The sequence below is a fragment of the Balaenoptera acutorostrata genome, chromosome 19, assembly GCF_949987535.1.
Source record: "Balaenoptera acutorostrata chromosome 19, mBalAcu1.1, whole genome shotgun sequence".
NCBI lineage: Eukaryota > Metazoa > Chordata > Mammalia > Artiodactyla > Balaenopteridae > Balaenoptera > Balaenoptera acutorostrata.
This window is the reverse complement of record NC_080082.1, coordinates 61,347,011-61,367,735: the sequence shown is the minus strand read 5'-3', so window position 1 is coordinate 61,367,735 and position 20,725 is coordinate 61,347,011. Positions and strand designations below refer to the sequence as shown.

Genomic DNA, 20,725 nt, shown 5'->3' with positions numbered 1-20,725 from the left:
CTCATGCGTGGAGTGCCAGGGGGGGCCTGGCGCTGGTCAGGCACGCCCAGTCAACAGTAAGGGAAGACACCCGCGTTTTCGTGCTGATGTATTAAATGTCACTGCTGACTTGCCGGATTAAAGTGAATGTCCAAGGCCCAGCTGTTCCGAGAAGATGACCCCAGCCTCTCCTGCACTCTCCCCTCCCCGCCCCGGCTGCCAGGACCACGGGTCTGACCCTGCCAGGGGCAGGCCGGGGCCTTCCCCACCTTCCAGACTCACCAGCAGGCAGTGCACGTACTCGGGGCCTCCGACCAGAGTGGTGAAGGTGCCCAGCTGCTCCGCCAGGGCCAGGAGGACCTCATCCTCATCGTAGATGGTGTCTGCGGGACGAGACAGACCGGGTGACGGTTCCACCCCACGTATGACCCCAGCCTTCAGTAACCCAAGCTGACCCCAGCCTTCAGTAACCCAAGCTGACCCCAGCCTTCAGTAACCCAAGCTGACCCCAGCCTTCAGTAACCCAGGCTGGGAACAAGCAGGCTCCACTCTGCTCCCTCAAACTGGCAGCCACCCTCCAGCTGGGTGGGCAGAGATGAAGGCAGAGGCTGGGGGCAGGTGACAGAGCGCCCGTGACTAGGTGTGGGACGCTGGGGGAGTGAGACCACCTCACTGCATCCCAGTCTCCACACCTGTAAAATGGTGCCAGTCACCTCCACCAGCAGTGACGGTCAGAGTGGGGAGCAAATAAGACCATGTGCACAAGTGCAGAGCCTGGTAAACGGGAGCTCTTTTTGCTTCTACCCTCAGCACTGTTCTCGCTGCCAGGAACTTCGCTCTCTTCAGCCTGAGAAAGTCCTCCCTGTCCTTCGACACTTGGCTTAGCTACCGCTTCCTGGAAGATTTCCAGGATGCCACCCAGACAGGTCAGGTCCCTTCTCGAGGCTCACTGCCCAACCAGGCCACCCTTATCAGAGACCTCACCACGGGCTATGACCACCCGAGTCCAGGACTGGCTCCTCTCTGTGCCCCAGCTTCTGCCAGAGACGAGCACAGTGGGCACTCAATCCGCTCAACTTTGCTGAAAGAAGAGACGATCGTGCGCGGAGAGAACTGCTCCGTCCTAACACCTAAATCCAAAGGCCCTTCTCGAGCTCCACCCTCCCTTCGCTGAGGCGATGGCAACGACTATGGCAGAAGACGCTAGCATCCCTCGCGTCTAGGCTGGCATCTCAGCTCCCTGAGTTTACGTGAGGCATATGCCCATCCTGTGGTAGGTTCAAATCCTGCTCTACCGTTGGCTGGGTGTGTGGCAATTCACCCGGCCTGAGACTCTTTTCTCATCCCCCAAATCCAACAACAATGTTGTTCTGAGACTGAGGGGAAATAACTGCTTTCTGTGAAGAGCTCAGCGTGGGGCCCAGCACGAGAGTTAGTGCTTTCGTAAACTCCGGCGGCGTGGCTCTGGCGTGTCCTGCTCTCAGGCTCCCTCCCAGCCTCGGTTTCGCTGGCTCCCCCTGTGGACGGCTCAGATCGCCTCCCTGCTCTGTTCCTTTCCTGGAGACCTTAAGGACACCCTCAACTCCTACTCAACTCAACCCCCAGTCCAGACCCCTTGGCCAAGCTGCATCCCTGGAAGCCAAATATACGGGACCTGCCAGCACCTCAGATCTCCACCCTTCCCACCTCTACACAACTGCCCTCCCGGCCTCTCTGGCCCAGACCTGTCAACCTCCACCCTAACGTTGCCCCTGCGTCTCTCCCTGCGGCCCTCATCAGGCAAAGCGCCACGTTCAATCCTGGCTCCGTTCGCCGCTCACTCCTGCCGGCTTCCCCCCCAGGCAGCCTCCCCGCCACCTCCACCGAAGAGCTACCAGCAGCACGTGCTGCGCGGACCTCCGGACCCTCCAGCCCCCCTGTGAGTTAGGGCCTGCTTTATCCCCCTCTGCGGAGAAGGAGCCGGGGCTGGGAGAGGTGGGATGGCTTAGCCACGTGTGCCCAGCAGGTCGGTGGCACAGCTGGGTTTCACACCCAGGTCTTTCCAACTCTTTTCTCTACAACTTTTCAGCCACTGCTTTACACTGCCGTACCACACTCCCTGTACCCCTTGCCCCCGAGGCCGTCCGGGTCTCAGCGTTCTAAAGCCTTCAAGTCTCTCCCACAGTTCACCAGTGGAAGCCACTGGTTTGAGGTCATCTGCTCAATGTCACGTGTGCAGATGCCTCCTCCCCACGTGGTGTCCAGAGGCAGACACCCCTGAGCTCCTCAGTCATCAGCTGCGACTGTGGGCAAGTCCCCGCACATCCCCTCAAGCCTCAACTCCCCCAGTGTGAAATGATGAGGGGGTGAGACTCCCTGCCTCCCTCCCCCCGCCCCAGCACCATCACTAGGCCCAAGTGAGAGGATCAGAGATGAAAGAGTTTCACTAGGGACAAAGCACAGCTAACTCTGAGGCTTTACTGGCGATTTTAATTAGTATGAAGTACGAAGTCATAATAAGAGTGATGGGAAGAGAGGATCTTCCATTCACCGGTGATCCAGTCTGTATCAGACACTGTGTCAAGCGCTTTAAGTACATCTTCACAGACAAGAGAGCGCAGGAACTGCCTAATCGCTAACACCTGAGCAGCGCTTACCACATGCTGAGCACTTCACAGGGGGTCTTATTTCATCTTCATACTAGGCGGTACTGTTAATGCCCTTCTCACACGTGAAGAATCAGAGGCGGGCAGATGTGAAATATCTCGCCCAAGGTCACACAGCTAGAAAGTGGTAGAGCTAGGATTTGAGCCCAGGTAGTTGGGGCCCAAGTCTGTGCTATGAGTCATTCATTACCCAACACTGTCCAGTTTGGAGCCAGCGTGCCTTGATAAATATCCCCTCTGGGGCACCTCCTAACTGTAGGACCAAATAAGTTACCTAACCTCTCCACGGCTCGGTTTCCTCATCTATAAAATGGGGGCAGCAGTCTTACCTACCTTAAGGAGTTACTGTGAGATTAACTTGGACAACGATGGTGGTGTACATTTACTGAGCACAGCGCTATGTGAACGAACTCAATCCTCACAAGAAAGGGTTTAGAACACCACCGGGCACATGGTATATATACAATAGGCGTTAGCTGTTATTGTTATTATTGAATGTTCACATCAATGCTACATCGCATGTCGACTATGCCCATTTTACACATAAGAACTCTACAGAACAGTGAGGTAACTCGCCTAAAGTCACCAGCTTCTAACTACTGGGGCTTCGATTCAAAGCTGGCTCTATCTGCCTCCGGAGAGCTTTTCACCAGTCCCTGCCCCAGGCCCAGCACCCAGCACCCAGCACACGGCACTTAAAAACAGCTTGTTAAATCCAGAGGGGCTTCTCTTACCTGGCAGGAACCACCCCCGGGAGCCCCCACTCGACCTGGGCCCCAGGAGTCCCCCGTACCTGTAAGGAAGGGCAGAAGCTCACTGCGGGTCCTTTCGACCCCGAGGGCCAAGGCGATGGTGGACAGCTTCTTGATGCTGTTGAGGCGAAGCTAATGAGAGAACAAGGAAAGGAAGGGAGAATGTTAGCAAGCCCAGACTTAAGGGAGTCTGACACCTCGGGACCCAGTCAGGCCCTGGAAGCCTCCTTAGCATGTGTGGGGTGCTGAGTAGTAACTTGGCAAGTCTACCAAGTCACTCTGTGACCTTGAGTCATCTAAATTACAATGGCAGCGGCAGCCTCCGCAAAAGCATCCGTCGGGTCTCACTGAGCCAACACCCCTCGTGGCACTTTGGAGGACCACTGCGCCCGCCTCCCCACCGCCCCCACCCTCCCCCTGCTTTTGCCCCCTGCTGCGCTCAGCAAGGCTAACACACTGCGCCTTGGACGCTACCAGCGGCAGCCACGTCCCCAGCTTACTCTGGGCCCAGTCCCAGCCCAAGCGCTCACCTGCGCCGTCTCATTTAACGCTCACGACCAGCAGAGGGTTACAAGCCCTGCCGCAGAGAAGAGGAGACGGGCTCAGGGAACGAAAGTCCCTTCCAAGGGTCACACAGCTCAGGGAACCAAAGTCCCTTCCAAGGGTCACACAGCTCAGGGAACGAAAGTCCCTTCCAAGGGTCACACAGCTCAGACGCTGTAGAGCGGGGCCGTAACCAGGACTGCTGGCTAACAGTGATAACAGAACAAACAATGCTACAATGGTGGCAGCCAGAAGCTCGGGGAGAGGCTCAGACAGCTCTTCTCACAGCCTCTCGAAGGATCCAACACAACTGACACCTTGATCTCAGACTTCTGGCCTCCGGAACTGAGAGAGAACACTCTGGCTGTTTTAAGCCACCAAAGATGTGATGCTTTGCTGTGGTGACCCTCGGAACCTCACACACCCCACCGACACACAGCGGGTTCAGGCTCAGCCTGTTGCGTCAGGACCTCATTTGACCCTCTCGGCCCCGGGAGCGTGAGCAGCGCCACCTCTCCACCACCACGGAGGCACAGAAACCTGCCTGAGCGAGCACTGAGCGCGCTGAGACCCAAGCCCAGCTGCCGCAGTGCGACTGGGAAACCCCTCTTCCTGTGTCTCCATCCTGGCCACAGGGCCGCTCCCGCCAAGCCCCCAGGGCTGCGGCCGGAACGCAGTGAGCTCGTGTGTGAGAGGAAGGCAATGCCCTCAAGGGTGAGTAAGCCGCGCCAGGCCAAGCGGGAATCCTCCTCCCACTCCCGGAAGGAAGGAAAGAATAAGGAGGGACCAGGTCAAGGAGAGCAGCAAGGGCTCCCTCAGCCTGTTCTTCCCCAGGCCCCACGCGGCTGCGAAGAGGTCTGCAAGTGACTGGCGTCCTGCATCCCCTCTGGTTTAAGGGGTTGAGACTCTCTTTGGGAATCACAATGATGAGAACCTCAAGAAATGCGACGGTGGCCTCACCTCAGAAAAACACACACGCCGCACTTTTCATACCCCGTCACTGGGTTTTTGGACCACCTGGGCTTGAGGCAGTCCGAGCACTCACCATCCTGGTAGTAAAAGGATCTTCAGATTAAGGACTACAGGCCTGCATCTTATTTTTAGCCCCAAATTAAATGTATATAAAGACAGATCTATAGAAACAGATGAACGACTAAACATGGTGAACACGAACCCTCAGTGAGTCTGAGCGAGAAGCACACAGCTGCCCACTGTACCAGTCTAGAGGTGGGCAGACTTCCTGTAAATTGCCAGGAAGTAAGTATTTTCAGCTTTGCAGGCCACTCGGTCTCTATCTCAACTACTCAACTGTGTCTCTGTAGCACAAAAACAGCCAAAGACCCAGACCATATGTAAGCAAGTGGGCATGACTGCATTCCAATAAAACTACACCTGCAAGGCTGCGGGGCAGAATCTGGCCCACAGGCTGTAGTTTTCTGGCCCTTGTACTAGTCCTTCGATGTTCTGTATGTCTGAAATTTTCCTCAAGAATATATCGGAGTAAGTATTGACTTAGTTGCCTGTTTCTCTGTCCCCTCCAAGTTGAATCTCTGTGTTCTTCTCTCAGCTGGGCTACAGGGAAAAGTACACGTGGGCCACGGCACAGGATGCTGGCAGGGGATAATCATAACGACAGTAACAACAGCCGCTAGCATTTACTGATTGCTTACTATGTGCTTGGCAGCATTCAAGTGCTTGACACGGATAATTAATACATTCACTCCTTAGAACCGTGCTCTGAGGTTGGCAGTGTTACTAGAACCCTCCCTTTTAAAGGCGAGCACACTGATGCACAGAGAAGCTGTCACTTGGTGGAAGGTGCAGAGCCGTGTCCAGAAGCCAGATGCCCTGACTCTTATTAATCTCAGCATCACACTGTCATTTAGGAACGAGGCCCAGGGAACCAGCCCTGGAGAACCAGGCCAACTCTGCCATGGTGGAGAGCCCCCTTCCTTCCACTGCCGTCTTTGGAGATTCCGGTTTTGGTTTTAAGAATAGCTCTGCTGGTTTCTTCAGCATAAACGGCACCGTGAACGCTTAAGAAAGGCAGCAACAGGGCGGGCTTTAGATACACTATCTGGGTTCAAGGCGAAGCTGCTTTTCACATTAGCTGTGGGATCTTGGGCCACCCTCTGTACCTTTCTGAGTCTCTATTTTCTCATCTGTGAAATGGGGGACTGTAATAATACCTATCCTTTGCACTTTGTGAGTACAAAGTGACATGATACTGGGAACAGCCTGGCACCAGAGGAAGGAGAGTAATGGCAGCCATGGCAACCTCGCTCGGTGGACAGCACGCCAATTTTCGTTCAGGTTTCGAGGACACGGGCAGCAGCTGGCTAGCTGTCCACCCACGTCTCTCTTCCCTTCTCTTACGGTGACAGAGTAATAACTGCAAACATTTCCTTGGTACTCACTAGGTGCCAGGCAGTGTTCCAGGTGCCAACGTTTTCACTCATTTGATCCTCACAACATCTGTGAGGTAACCACAGGATCACCCACTTTGTGGCAGAGAAAACAAAACCTCACACAGCTCTCCGGTGGCAAGATTGGAACCCCAGCCACTTGGCTCTGAGCCAACACTATCAAGTCGTATTTCTGTTTTTTGGTGTCTTTCAGCTGGGGGGTGCACTATGAACCCCTCAGCAGGTTTTTAAATGACCACAACTTTGAAACAGAGGTGAGCAGAAGAAACGGCACTAGAAGCATTTGCAACAGCTGAAATGAGCTGAGGAGTCATCGTTACCACCGGGGACGGAGTCATAGGTTTTGCTGACACTATTTATAATACGCTATAATGTGCTATTATGTATAAATGTAATTCATAATAGAAGAGAAGTTAAATTTGAGTTAGGGATTGGTGAAAATAAAGATGTTATTTTTCTCATCCAAATTCATGGACCTGCCCTGAATGCCAGATGGGCCCCAGGATAAGAGCTCCTGCACTGGGCTATACTCCCGCTCATAACCTCTGATTTTCATCTGTGCACATGAACCCCCGGTAAAGGTATTTCTGAATCACCTGTGCATTTGGATATGACCATGAGACTAATGTCTGGCCAGTGAAATCCAAGTGGGAGTGGTGTGTGTGATTTCTAGAAGTGTCCTTATGGGAAGATGGGGTCACATCCTTCATCCTTCCTTCCTGTTTAGAATGGGGCTATGATGGCTGGGGCTTCAGCAGCCATCTTGGGGCCTTGAGGTAACCTGAGAATGGGGAGGGCAGAATGGAGGCCAAACAGAGAACAATGTGTAAGAGCCTGGGACCCTAACACCTAGAGTGTCACACCAGCTTGGACTGCCACCAGACTTTTTGACTGTGAGTCAGAAATAAACTTCAAGCTCATGTAAGTCTCATATATTTACAGAATTTTCCTATTATTTACAGCCAACCTTAATCCCAACTAACCCAGTCAATGACCTAGTTCTGGACACAGAGACATAAGGACAAACTGGCCAAGGAGCTTCCAGGAAAGATTTTCCTCTTTGACCAAAGGGAGGAGTACAAGAACCACCTCCTTGTCGCGGCCGGCCCCTGCTTTCAGGGTGCTTCTGCGAGGACGTAAAGACAGCAGATGATGCAGCAATCTCGTGACCACACAAAGCAGGTCAAAAGAACTGCACACTCTGACCCAATTCTGTGATATCCTTGAGCTGCTGAACTTGTTATATGAGGACAAAGTGAACCCTTATTTAAATGACTGTTGGTTGAGTTCTCTGGAACGTTCTTGAGAGAGCAGCTATTAAAATCAATAAGAAACCTTTACTGTCCTCTCATCACGTTGCAGCCATAAGAATGCACTGTGCACTGTCCCCAAGCATGTCCCCACCAAGACCTACCACAATGCTCATCTATGGTTCCATGGCCACGCTTATCACCACGGGCTGGGGCTGCCTGCGTCCCCAGCAGCCCTCAGGCTAGTGCATGAGACATAATAAATAATAAATAAAATCTCCCTTCCCACCACTACATCCACACAGAAAAACTACTCACTTTTTAAAACCCACGTCACGTTCAATCCATGAAGCTTCCCTGACATGACCACGTACAGTACGAGCCCACAGGTAGTACATCTTCCCTCCACAAGCTGAGTAAAACCCGAAGGCCCTCCTATGGACTACAAGGCCCAACATGACGGGGTCCCTGTGCGCGGATCCACTCTCACTCCCCACGCCCTCCTCTTGCTCCCTGGGTTCCTGTCACAGTGGTTCCCTTGACAGTAACTTAAATGCAAACGTACTGTCAGCCCAGGTCTTCACACTTACTGAATTGCTGCTTCCTCAGCCTGAGACACCCTTCCCCCCAGACAGCCCAGGGCCCCTCTCACTGCATTCAGTCCCCCGCTTAATCCTCACCAATGACTACCCTGGGTAAACCAGCACGCCCCCGTCACTCTCTATACATCTTAGCTCATCACTTCTGACATATGCAGCTGATCCTTGGACAACATGGGGGTGAGGGGTGCAGTTGAAAACCTCCCAGCAGTTGAAAACCTGAGTATAACTTATAGTGGTCCCTCCGTATCTGAAGTTTCACATCTGTGGATTCAACCAACTGCAGATCATGTAGCACTGTAGTATTTACTACTGCAAACAATCCGCATAAGTGGACCTGCACAGTTTAAATCCGTGTTGTTCAAGGGTCAACTGTTCTTCTTTGTTCACTGTTTCTCCTTCCCCACTAGAACGTGGGCTTCACAAGGGCAGGCACTCTGTCTTCTGCCCTCTGTGCCCCAAAATCCCAGGACAGCGCCTGGCAAAGAGTAAGAGTCCAAAAGAATCTGGAGGAATATGCTCCAAACTGTTACTGTTTGGTAGAGCTGGTGGCTGATAATGAGCAGTGTGGAGGGGTCTGCAACGTGGGTGCTTTAACAGTGAGCCTCAGCCCGGGGAAATGCTCAGTGAGCGACACAAGTGCCTCTTCACCTCCTATCAAGTCCTAAACATCCGGGACTTCCCTGGTGGCACTGTGGTTAAGAATCTGCCTGCCAATGCAAAGGACACGGGTTCGATCCCTGGTCCGGCAAGATCCCACATGCCACGGAGCAACTAAGCCCGTGCGCCACAACTACTGAGCCTGCACTCTAGAGCCCGCGCTCCGCAATGAGAAGCCCACGCACCACAACAAAGAGTAGCCCCCCGCTGGCCGCAACTAGAGAAAGCCTGCACGCAGCAATGAAGACCCAACAGAGCCAAAAAAAAAAAAAAAAAATGTCCTCAACATCCTTCCACCTCATTCCATGAAGAATCATGTTTTTAAATGAACATAATGTGTGTGGGTATGTGTGGGTAGATGGGTGTGAAAAGTTCTGCATCACCCAAGAGTGAAATGGGCACCACAATCTCTATTTCTGGACCTTTTTTTTTTTTAAAGTAACGAATGAGCAGGTACTCTGGCTTCACCAATCAGCTAAGGGTCTCCAGATAAATCCCAGGCCCCTCAAAGCTTGAGTTTCCTCACTGTAAGATGGTTATTACAGCAATGCCTGCCTCACAGGATTGCTGGGATAATCAAATAAGGAAGACACAGAGACAGAGCCTGGCAAGTAGCAAGCACCCAAGCGTTCACCATTATTCTCATCGTTATTTCTCACGTATTTGTATTTCTTGAGCAGGGGAAAGAAAAAGGTAAACTGAAACAGAAAAAGTAATCTCACCACCTCCCTGGAAACTGCGGCACAAACAAATACGTCCCTAGCAGTTTGCCTGGTGCTATAACTATTTATGGGTGTGCCTGTGCCCCCGTTTGGAAGGCGACTTGTCTCTGGGACGAGGAAGGGACAAGACTATCAGCAACTGGTGACGCCTGAACCTAGTACTGGGCTGGGCACATCAAAAAGCAAAAATATAAATATTTTTCAAGTTTTTAAAAATGCAGGTCCCCCAGTGAAGGCATGGCAGAGCCTGGAACTTGAACCCATGTTCTTCACCATCACCCTATACCAACTTCTCTTTTTTAAACTCTCAGAGGGCAGCCTTATTCCTAAGTTCTGCTTCAAATCCCCATGTACTCCCTGAAAAGAAGTCGGAGGCCGTGCTGTCATGTTTCTAAGATGAGGACGCGGGGGCATATGCTGCTGCGATGTCTTTGACCGTGGTGAGTACCTGCTGTCTTTACAGTTAATCTCATTTAATCCTCACAACAGCCCTGCCAGGTGGGTCTTCCACCCTTTTCCTCATATAACAAGAAAATCAAGGCCCAGAAGAGTTGAGTAACTCATAAAGTGGCCAGTCCAGGATCTGAAATCCTGGACTGCATCCACCCAGGGCACTGTCTCCTCTGTGTCTCCTCTGGGCCTACACGCTGTCCCCACACGGGCCCAGCTCGGTGGTCAAGAGTGCTGCCCTGAAACCCAGTGCCCTTGGCTAAGTCCTAGTTTCAGTATTTACTGGGTGGTGTGACAATGATTGAGTAGCCTTACGTAAAAAAAATGGGAAGAATTTCAGACTGAAGATTCATAGTCACATTCAGAATCTGATTTAAACAAGCTAACTGTAAAAGAACACTTCTGGAACAATCAGAGAAATCTGATTATGAACCGACTACTAGATGATACCAAAGAATCACTGTAAAAACTTTGTTAGCTATGATAAAAAAAAAAAAAACAAAAACTTTGTTAGCTATGATAACGGCATTGTGGTTATTAAATGTCTGTTGTTTTATAGGTGCATAACGAAATACGTAGAAGAAAATATCTGGGGCCTGGGATTTATTTTTAAAATACTCTGTCAAAAAAAAAAAACAAAAAAAAACGGGGGTTGGGGGAAGAAGGATGAGGAACCGATGAAAAAATGTGGTAAAACTTTTTAAAAAACTGCTGAATCTGGATTTGGTACTATTTTTTCTGTTGTTTGAAATTTGACAATCAAAAACCATTTACTGGAAAGAAAAGTAGCACCTATCTCAGATGTCTTTTAGCAGGCTGGCATACAGCAGGGTTTCTCAGCCCTGGCACCACTGCCCTCTGGGGCGGGGCCGTCCTCTGCGGCGGGGAGGGGCCCGGGCAGCGCAGGATGTCGGGCAGCATCGCTGGTCTCTCCCCCGCTAGCTGCCTGCAGCACTGCCCCCGCCAGTCGTGACAACCAAAAATATCCCCAGACATCTGTCCCCTGGTAAGAACCGCTGCTCTAGAGTAACCATTAGAAGAATAGTTTTTAAAATGCTGCACCTCACCTCGGACAATTGAGGCCCTCGTTATTTCACCACCACCACCGGCAGACATTTAATGAAAACTTAAAATACATCCAGCACTGTTCTAAGCGTTTTCCATGTACTAACCTATTTAATCCTCACAACACCCCTCTGAACTGCTAAATTAAAAATTATTCCCATTTTTTTCCTCTTCTTCTTTTTTTTTTTTTTGCCAAGCCGCGCAGCTTGAGGGATCCTGGTTCCCCAAGTAGGGACTGAACCCCGGGCCCACGGCAGTGAAAGTGCCGAGTCCCAACCACTGGACCGCCAGGGAATTCCCTATTCCCTTTTACAGATGAGAAAACTGAGGCAGAGACAGTATTAGTAACACAGAAACCTGGCCTCTCAACCAGTGGACCACATTTTAAGAAACATGGTGCCCCAAACACCCCTGAGATAATGCAATCCAGCCACTGCCTCTTACTGGCTGGGGAGGCGATCTCTTTGCAGCTCACTTTCCCAAGTATAAGACCACAAGCTACCATGACAACCGAACAAGGTCATCACTTACTGAACGCCTTCTCTGAGGCAGCCACTTAACATGCCAATTCCGCTGCAACTTCCCAACCAGGTAGATGCTGCTTCCTCATCATTATTCCTTACAGATGAGGAATCTGGACCCAAAAAAGGGGAAGGCACTGGTGCAGGGCACAAAGGGAGCAAACTGGTCGAGATGGGATTCAAACCTCCGTCACCCCTGACTCCTCCTCCTCCCACGTCACTCACCACAGCGCATCCAATCCATCAGCAAATCTCAACGACCCTCCTTTTCAAGATACCCCCAATCCCACCACTTCCCCCTACCTGCCTGCCAGCGCTGGTCCTGGCTGCTCTGCCACGGCATCCTGGTAAGTGTGTCTGCTCCTGCCCGGCCCCTACTCGGCGGCCAGAAGTCAGAAGGTGTCGTTTCTCTACGCGAAGCCTTGAACTGGCTCCCCCACCTCAGCAGAGTCTCTGCCCTGCCGGTCCGCGGGCCTCACCTGACCTAGCCCTGCATTAGCGCTCACCTGACCTAGCCCTGCATTAGCGCCCACCTGACCTAGCCCTGGATTAGCGCTCACCTGACCTAGCCCTGGATTAGCGCTCACCTGACCTAGCCCTGGATTAGCGCTCACCTGACCTAGCCCTGCATTAGCGCTCACCTGACCTAGCCCTGCATTAGCGCTCACCTGACCTAGCCCTGCATTAGCGCTCACCTGACCTAGCCCTGCATTAGCGCTCACCTGACCTAGCCCTGGATTAGCGCTCACCTGACCTAGCCCTGCATTAGCGCTCACCTGACCTAGCCCTGCATTAGCGCTCACCTGACCTAGCCCTGCATTAGCGCTCACCTGACCTAGCCCTGCATTAGCGCTCACCTGACCTAGCCCTGGACTAGCGCTCACCTGACCTAGCCCTGGACTAGCGCTCACCTGACCTAGCCCTGCATTAGCGCTCACCTGACCTAGCCCTGCATTAGCGCTCACCTGACCTAGCCCTGCATTAGCGCTCACCTGACCTAGCCCTGCATTAGCGCTCACCTGACCTAGCCCTGCATTAGCGCTCACCTGACCTAGCCCTGCATTAGCGCTCACCTGACCTAGCCCTGCATTAGCGCTCACCTGACCTAGCCCTGCATTAGCGCTCACCTGACCTAGCCCTGGATTAGCGCTCACCTGACCTAGCCCTGGATTAGCGCTCACCTGACCTAGCCCTGGATTAGCGCTCACCTGACCTAGCCCTGGATTAGCGCTCACCTGACCTAGCCCTGCATTAGCGCTCACCTGACCTAGCCCTGCATTAGCGCTCACCTGACCTAGCCCTGCATTAGCGCTCACCTGACCTAGCCCTGGACTAGCGCTCACCTGACCTAGCCCTGGACTAGCGCTCACCTGACCTAGCCCTGCATTAGCGCTCACCTGACCTAGCCCTGCATTAGCGCTCACCTGACCTAGCCCTGCATTAGCGCTCACCTGACCTAGCCCTGCATTAGCGCTCACCTGACCTAGCCCTGGATTAGCGCTCACCTGACCTAGCCCTGGATTAGCGCTCACCTGACCTAGCCCTGCATTAGCGCTCACCTGACCTAGCCCTGCATTAGCGCTCACCTGACCTAGCCCTGCATTAGCGCTCACCTGACCTAGCCCTGGATTAGCGCTCACCTGACCTAGCCCTGGATTAGCGCTCACCTGACCTAGCCCTGCATTAGCGCCCACCTGACCTAGCCCTGCATTAGCGCTCACCTGACCTAGCCCTGCATTAGCGCCCACCTGACCTAGCCCTGCATTAGCGCTCACCTGACCTAGCCCTGGATTAGCGCTCACCTGACCTAGCCCTGGATTAGCGCCCACCTGACCTAGCCCTGCATTAGCGCTCACCTGACCTAGCCCTGGATTAGCGCTCACCTGACCTAGCCCTGCATTAGCGCTCACCTGACCTAGCCCTGCATTAGCGCTCACCTGACCTAGCCCTGCATTAGCGCTCACCTGACCTAGCCCTGCATTAGCGCTCACCTGACCTAGCCCTGCATTAGCGCTCACCTGACCTAGCCCTGCATTAGCGCTCACCTGACCTAGCCCTGCATTAGCGCTCACCTGACCTAGCCCTGCATTAGCGCTCACCTGACCTAGCCCTGCATTAGCGCTCACCTGACCTAGCCCTGCATTAGCGCTCACCTGACCTAGCCCTGCATTAGCGCTCACCTGACCTAGCCCTGGATTAGCGCTCACCTGACCTAGCCCTGCATTAGCGCTCACCTGACCTAGCCCTGCATTAGCGCTCACCTGACCTAGCCCTGCATTAGCGCTCACCTGACCTAGCCCTGGATTAGCGCTCACCTGACCTAGCCCTGGATTAGCGCTCACCTGACCTAGCCCTGGATTAGCGCTCACCTGACCTAGCCCTGCATTAGCGCTCACCTGACCTAGCCCTGGATTAGCGCTCACCTGACCTAGCCCTGGATTAGCGCTCACCTGACCTAGCCCTGCATTAGCGCTCACCTGACCTAGCCCTGCATTAGCGCTCACCTGACCTAGCCCTGCATTAGCGCTCACCTGACCTAGCCCTGGATTAGCGCTCACCTGACCTAGCCCTGCATTAGCGCTCACCTGACCTAGCCCTGGATTAGCGCTCACCTGACCTAGCCCTGCATTAGCGCTCACCTGACCTAGCCCTGCATTAGCGCCCACCTGACCTAGCCCTGGATTAGCGCTCACCTGACCTAGCCCTGCATTAGCGCTCACCTGACCTAGCCCTGCATTAGCGCTCACCTGACCTAGCCCTGGATAGCGCTCACCTGACCTAGCCCTGCATTAGCGCTCACCTGACCTAGCCCTGCATTAGCGCCCACCTGACCTAGCCCTGCATTAGCGCCCACCTGACCTAGCCCTGCATTAGCGCCCACCTGACCTAGCCCTGCATTAGCGCTCACCTGACCTAGCCCTGGATTAGCGCTCACCTGACCTAGCCCTGCATTAGCGCTCACCTGACCTAGCCCTGGATTAGCGCTCACCTGACCTAGCCCTGGATTAGCGCTCACCTGACCTAGCCCTGGATTAGCGCTCACCTGACCTAGCCCTGGATTAGCGCTCACCTGACCTAGCCCTGGATTAGCGCTCACCTGACCTAGCCCTGCATTAGCGCTCACCTGACCTAGCCCTGGATTAGCGCTCACCTGACCTAGCCCTGCATTAGCGCTCACCTGACCTAGCCCTGGATTAGCGCTCACCTGACCTAGCCCTGCATTAGCGCTCACCTGACCTAGCCCTGCATTAGCGCCCACCTGACCTAGCCCTGCATTAGCGCCCACCTGACCTAGCCCTGCATTAGCGCTCACCTGACCTAGCCCTGGATTAGCGCTCACCTGACCTAGCCCTGGATTAGCGCTCACCTGACCTAGCCCTGGATTAGCGCTCACCTGACCTAGCCCTGCATTAGCGCTCACCTGACCTAGCCCTGCATTAGCGCTCACCTGACCTAGCCCTGCATTAGCGCTCACCTGACCTAGCCCTGCATTAGCGCTCACCTGACCTAGCCCTGGATTAGCGCTCACCTGACCTAGCCCTGCATTAGCGCTCACCTGACCTAGCCCTGGATTAGCGCTCACCTGACCTAGCCCTGCATTAGCGCTCACCTGACCTAGCCCTGGATTAGCGCTCACCTGACCTAGCCCTGCATTAGCGCCCACCTGACCTAGCCCTGCATTAGCGCTCACCTGACCTAGCCCTGCATTAGCGCTCACCTGACCTAGCCCTGCATTAGCGCTCACCTGACCTAGCCCTGGATTAGCGCTCACCTGACCTAGCCCTGGATTAGCGCTCACCTGACCTAGCCCTGCATTAGCGCTCACCTGACCTAGCCCTGGATTAGCGCTCACCTGACCTAGCCCTGCATTAGCGCTCACCTGACCTAGCCCTGGATTAGCGCTCACCTGACCTAGCCCTGGATTAGCGCTCACCTGACCTAGCCCTGGATTAGCGCTCACCTGACCTAGCCCTGGATTAGCGCTCACCTGACCTAGCCCTGGATTAGCGCTCACCTGACCTAGCCCTGGATTAGCGCTCACCTGACCTAGCCCTGCATTAGCGCCCACCTGACCTAGCCCTGCATTAGCGCCCACCTGACCTAGCCCTGCATTAGCGCCCACCTGACCTAGCCCTGCATTAGCGCTCACCTGACCTAGCCCTGCATTAGCGCTCACCTGACCTAGCCCTGCATTAGCGCCCACCTGACCTAGCCCTGCATTAGCGCTCACCTGACCTAGCCCTGGATTAGCGCTCACCTGACCTAGCCCTGGATTAGCGCTCACCTGACCTAGCCCTGGATTAGCGCTCACCTGACCTAGCCCTGCATTAGCGCTCACCTGACCTAGCCCTGGATTAGCGCTCACCTGACCTAGCCCTGCATTAGCGCTCACCTGACCTAGCCCTGGATTAGCGCTCACCTGACCTAGCCCTGGATTAGCGCTCACCTGACCTAGCCCTGGATTAGTGCTCACCTGACCTAGCCCTGCATTAGCGCTCACCTGACCTAGCCCTGGACTAGCGCTCACCTGACCTAGCCCTGCATTAGCGCTCACCTGACCTAGCCCTGCATTAGCGCTCACCTGACCTAGCCCTGGATTAGCGCTCACCTGACCTAGCCCTGCATTAGCGCTCACCTGACCTAGCCCTGCATTAGTGCTCACCTGACCTAGCCCTGCATTAGCGCTCACCTGACCTAGCCCTGGATTAGCGCTCACCTGACCTAGCCCTGGATTAGCGCTCACCTGACCTAGCCCTGGATTAGCGCTCACCTGACCTAGCCCTGGATTAGCGCTCACCTGACCTAGCCCTGCATTAGCGCTCACCTGACCTAGCCCTGGATTAGCGCTCACCTGACCTAGCCCTGCATTAGCGCTCACCTGACCTAGCCCTGGATTAGCGCTCACCTGACCTAGCCCTGCATTAGCGCTCACCTGACCTAGCCCTGCATTAGCGCTCACCTGACCTAGCCCTGCATTAGCGCTCACCTGACCTAGCCCTGCATTAGCGCTCACCTGACCTAGCCCTGGATTAGCGCTCACCTGACCTAGCCCTGGATTAGCGCTCACCTGACCTAGCCCTGGATTAGCGCTCACCTGACCTAGCCCTGGATTAGCGCTCACCTGACCTAGCCCTGGATTAGCGCTCACCTGACCTAGCCCTGCATTAGCGCTCACCTGACCTAGCCCTGGATTAGCGCTCACCTGACCTAGCCCTGCATTAGCGCTCACCTGACCTAGCCCTGGATTAGCGCTCACCTGACCTAGCCCTGCATTAGCGCTCACCTGACCTAGCCCTGCATTAGCGCTCACCTGACCTAGCCCTGCATTAGTGCTCACCTGACCTAGCCCTGCATTAGCGCTCACCTGACCTAGCCCTGCATTAGTGCTCACCTGACCTAGCCCTGGATTAGTGCTCACCTGCCACCGCTCTGCCAGTCACTGAGCTGCAGCCACCACGCCGCCTTGTTGTTCTCGAACGCACTGAGCATGCTCCCATCTCAGGGAGCCAGCACGCGCCTGGCACTCCTTACGCATTTCCTGAATAAATAATTCCCCTTCAGACTTCAAGGCAATAAAAGTAACAAATAAGCAAAAAGAAAAATTAAATTACTTGAAAATGTTAAAAAAAAAAAAAAAAGGCACTTCACCACCATCCTCTAACTCCTACCACTTTCCCTCTCAATCTCGACCTTCCAACCCAGCGACTATGGTATGCAGAATAATGGCCTCCCAAAGATGTCCATATCCTGAGCCCTAGAAGCTGTATATCACTTTACATGGCAACAGGGACTTGGCAGGTGTGATCAAGGTTAAGGACCCTGAGATGGGGAGAGTATCCTGGATTACCCAGGTGGGCCCAATCTCATCACGTGGATCCTTAAAATCAGAGACCCTCTGCCGGCTGGTCAGAAGGAGATGTGACTACAGTAGAACGGTCACAGAGACACAACACTGCTGGCTTTAGAGATGGACAAAGGGGCCACAAGCCAAGAAATGCGGGCAGCCTCCAGAACCTGGAAAATGGTAAAGACACGGATTCTCCTCTAGAGCCTCCAGAAAGGACTATAATCCTGCCAACACTGTGATTTTAGCCCAGTGAGACCTGTGTCAGACTACTGACCTCCAGAACTGTAAGATAATAAATTTGTGTTCTTTTAAACCACTACATTTACCTCAGGATTTCCCGTAGAAGGCTTCTCGCAATCTCATCACGATGGACATTTTGGCTGGATGATCCTTTGCTGTGGAGGCGGTCCTATGCATTGTACGTTTAGCAGATCCCTGACCTCTATCCACTAGACGCCAGGAGCACTTCCCCAGTTGTGACAAGCAAAAATGTCTCCAGACGTTGCCAATGTCCCCTCGTGGGCAAAAATCACCCTGGGTTGAGAACTAGTGGCATTATTAGTCTCCTCTCTCTTCCGGGAAGGCTCTTCCCCATCTTCTTTTGGGAGCTGACTCCTTCTTCTGGTCTTGTCTTAAACGCTGCATCCTCACAGGGGTTTTCCCTGACTGACCTTCTTAAGATGAATCCTCCCCACCCCACTCTGTGCTTGCTGGGTACTCTGCCCAGAGAGCCTCAAGGCTCCTTCCCCTGCCCCCTTCGCATCTTTGCTCAGACACCACCTTCTCAGCAAGGCCTTCCATGACCCCTCTGAAGCCGCATTCTCCACCCCCTTCCTTTATTTTTTCCGTAGTACTTATCCCCATCTAACATAATATGTATTTTCCGTATTGTCTTGCTTATTGCCTTTTTTAAAAAAATTAATAGCTACTTTATTTATTTATTTATTTATTTTTAGCTTCATTGGGTCTTCGTTTCGTGCGAGGGCTTTCTCTAGTTGCAGCGAGCGGGGGCCACTCTTCATCGCAGTGCGCGGGCCTCTCACTATCGCGGCCTCTCTTGTTGCGGAGCACAGGCTCCAGACGCGCAGGCTCAGCAGTTGTGGCTCACGGGCCCAGTTGCTCCGTGGCATGTGGGATCTTCCCAGACCAGGGCTCGAACCCGTGTCCCCTGCATTAGCAGGCAGATTCTCAACCACTGCGCCACCAGGGAAGCCCTTGTTTATTGTCTTTTTCCCCTCTCTACAAGGTAAGCTCCACAAGGCCAGGGCCAGATTTTGTCTGACTTTTTCCCTGTTGTACACCTGTGCCTAGAACAGTGCCCAACCCAGAGCAGAGGCCCAATAATTTTTACTGACTCATTCATTATCACAACATTCTGCTGTTTCCTGCCCACCACGTCTCATACGTGTGAATAATGTATTCGGTTCTGTTTCACATCTGTCTCTTGTGTAACAACTGGCATCACCATCAATCACATCCTCAGCACCACAGCTGATATGTGGCAGGTGTCTATTGAACAAACGAATTCCTACAACAGCCCTATGAGTCAGACAATCACCTCTATCTGAGAGAAGAAGAAACCGAGGCTTGGAGAGATTAACTTGCCCGTGTCAATCAGCAAAAAGTGCAAGAGCCAAGAGCACACCCTCTGCCTGTCTGACTACTGAACTAGAGTCACAGAGCCGGAACCTCGGAGGCTGGGCCTGTGCAACCCGCTCAACTTCATCAACGGGGAAATTGAGGCCCACATGCGAACTCTTCAGTCACCACTCCCCATAATTACAGCTCGCGCTTATTGGACCCTTACAACAGACCAGACGCCATTCTACGTGACTCGTATTATTAACTCGTTCAGTCCCTCAGAACCACCCAATGAGGCCGGGACTATTATTAGACCACAGTCTACGGAAAACAGAGGCCCAGATCCGTGAGGTAATCGGCACAAGGTCACTCGGCGGGTGAGAGGCGGGGCTGGGATGGGCAAACCCTAGAACCCTAGCTCTTCTCAATCCCTCGCCGGCTGGCCTCCGGGTCCTGAGCCCCCTCTCCCCCTCACGAGAAATGTTAGCCCGTTTAGTACACTGCCCACCTCCCAGGCAACGGGAGGCTCCCCGATGGGGGGCGACTTTCCACCTCGTAATTTGCTGCTGAATTTAGCTAGTTACCCCCCTTGGGAATGGGCTTTTCGCCTCCCTCTTCCCTTCGGGGATCTACAGCACAAGTGGAGGCGGGTGGGAGGGCAGGAATTAGAAAGTCAGCTTTCACATCTCAGTCCCCATTTGGAGGGCTTACCCCACAGCGCTGAGCCCCAGCAGGGAGAAAACCTACCCGGGTCCCCATCAACCAGGCGGCCCCTCCCCAACTCCGAGCAAGTCACGCGCCCACCCCATCCCCAAGTGGCCATTCAAGGGCCGCCGCCAATCACCGAGCCCTCCCCTCGCCTCTCCCCGACCCAGTCGTCCGAGCCCCTCCTGGGCCGCGGCCCCCAAGGCCCGGGGCCGCCGCGCGCACTTGGCAGGCCCGGGACCCTCCAAGCTCGCCCTCGCTCCCGCCCGCCGCTGGACCGACACCCAATCCTGGGCGCCGTCTCATTGAGTCCAGGGACCGAAAAAGATGAGAGCGGAACGCTGATTGGCCGCCGCCCCCTTCCGCCACTCTCAGCGAACACTGAACCCTCTCCCCGAGGGACGCCCGTGCTCCCAGGTCCCCCTTCCCGTCTTCCCCAAGTCCCCCGTTGCCTCCGGACCTGAACATCCTCGTTGCGGAGCTCGTCTATGAGCACCGCAATGGGGTAGAGCGAATCGTCGCCGTCGGCCGCCGCCATCTTGGCTCCGTCCTGTTCCTGTCAGACTGCAGCCAGCGCCTTACTAAAACGGCAGTAGGCAGAGGCTGGGCTGGGAGGAGGAAAAGAGGGCGTGGGGACGCCCGAGCCACTTTACAGGGGCTGCCCCACAGTCATTGCCCAATGACCGGGCCAAGCCTGCGTTTCTTTGGTCCGAACAAATGAAGTCCCGCCTACCACCTATTTGCCATTGGCCGAAGAGACGACCTTAAGTTTCCCATAGCCTAGAAGAGGGGGAAGAGGAAACGGAAGTACGCAGTATCTTAGCGACAAAGATTGTGCCCGCCTACGTCGCCACTAACAACGGCCTAGACGAGCAGTTGTTTCTAGCCAATGAGGGGCAGGATTGGGAGGTGGCGAAGCCCGTTTTCCGAGTCCCCGAGAAAGCTTCTGCGAGTGCGTTGCTAGGAGTGCGTGACGTCA

General features: G+C 54.1%; 1 protein-coding gene across 1 annotated transcript in view; it reads right to left on the bottom strand.

Moving 5' to 3' along the window:
- PPP2R1A (protein phosphatase 2 scaffold subunit Aalpha) overlaps nucleotides 1–20,383 on the bottom strand; it is a 37,503-nt gene extending 17,120 nt beyond the window's left edge. Inside the window, exons 1-3 of the mRNA XM_007179860.3 lie at nucleotides 20,207–20,383; nucleotides 3,418–3,508; nucleotides 262–362 (exon numbers count right to left, since the gene is read on the bottom strand). Coding sequence (XP_007179922.2) covers nucleotides 262–362; nucleotides 3,418–3,508; nucleotides 20,207–20,284 — 270 coding nt within the window. The 5' untranslated portion in view covers nucleotides 20,285–20,383. The remainder of the gene's footprint in view (nucleotides 1–261; nucleotides 363–3,417; nucleotides 3,509–20,206) is intronic.
- Nucleotides 20,384–20,725: the final 342 nt, after the last annotated feature.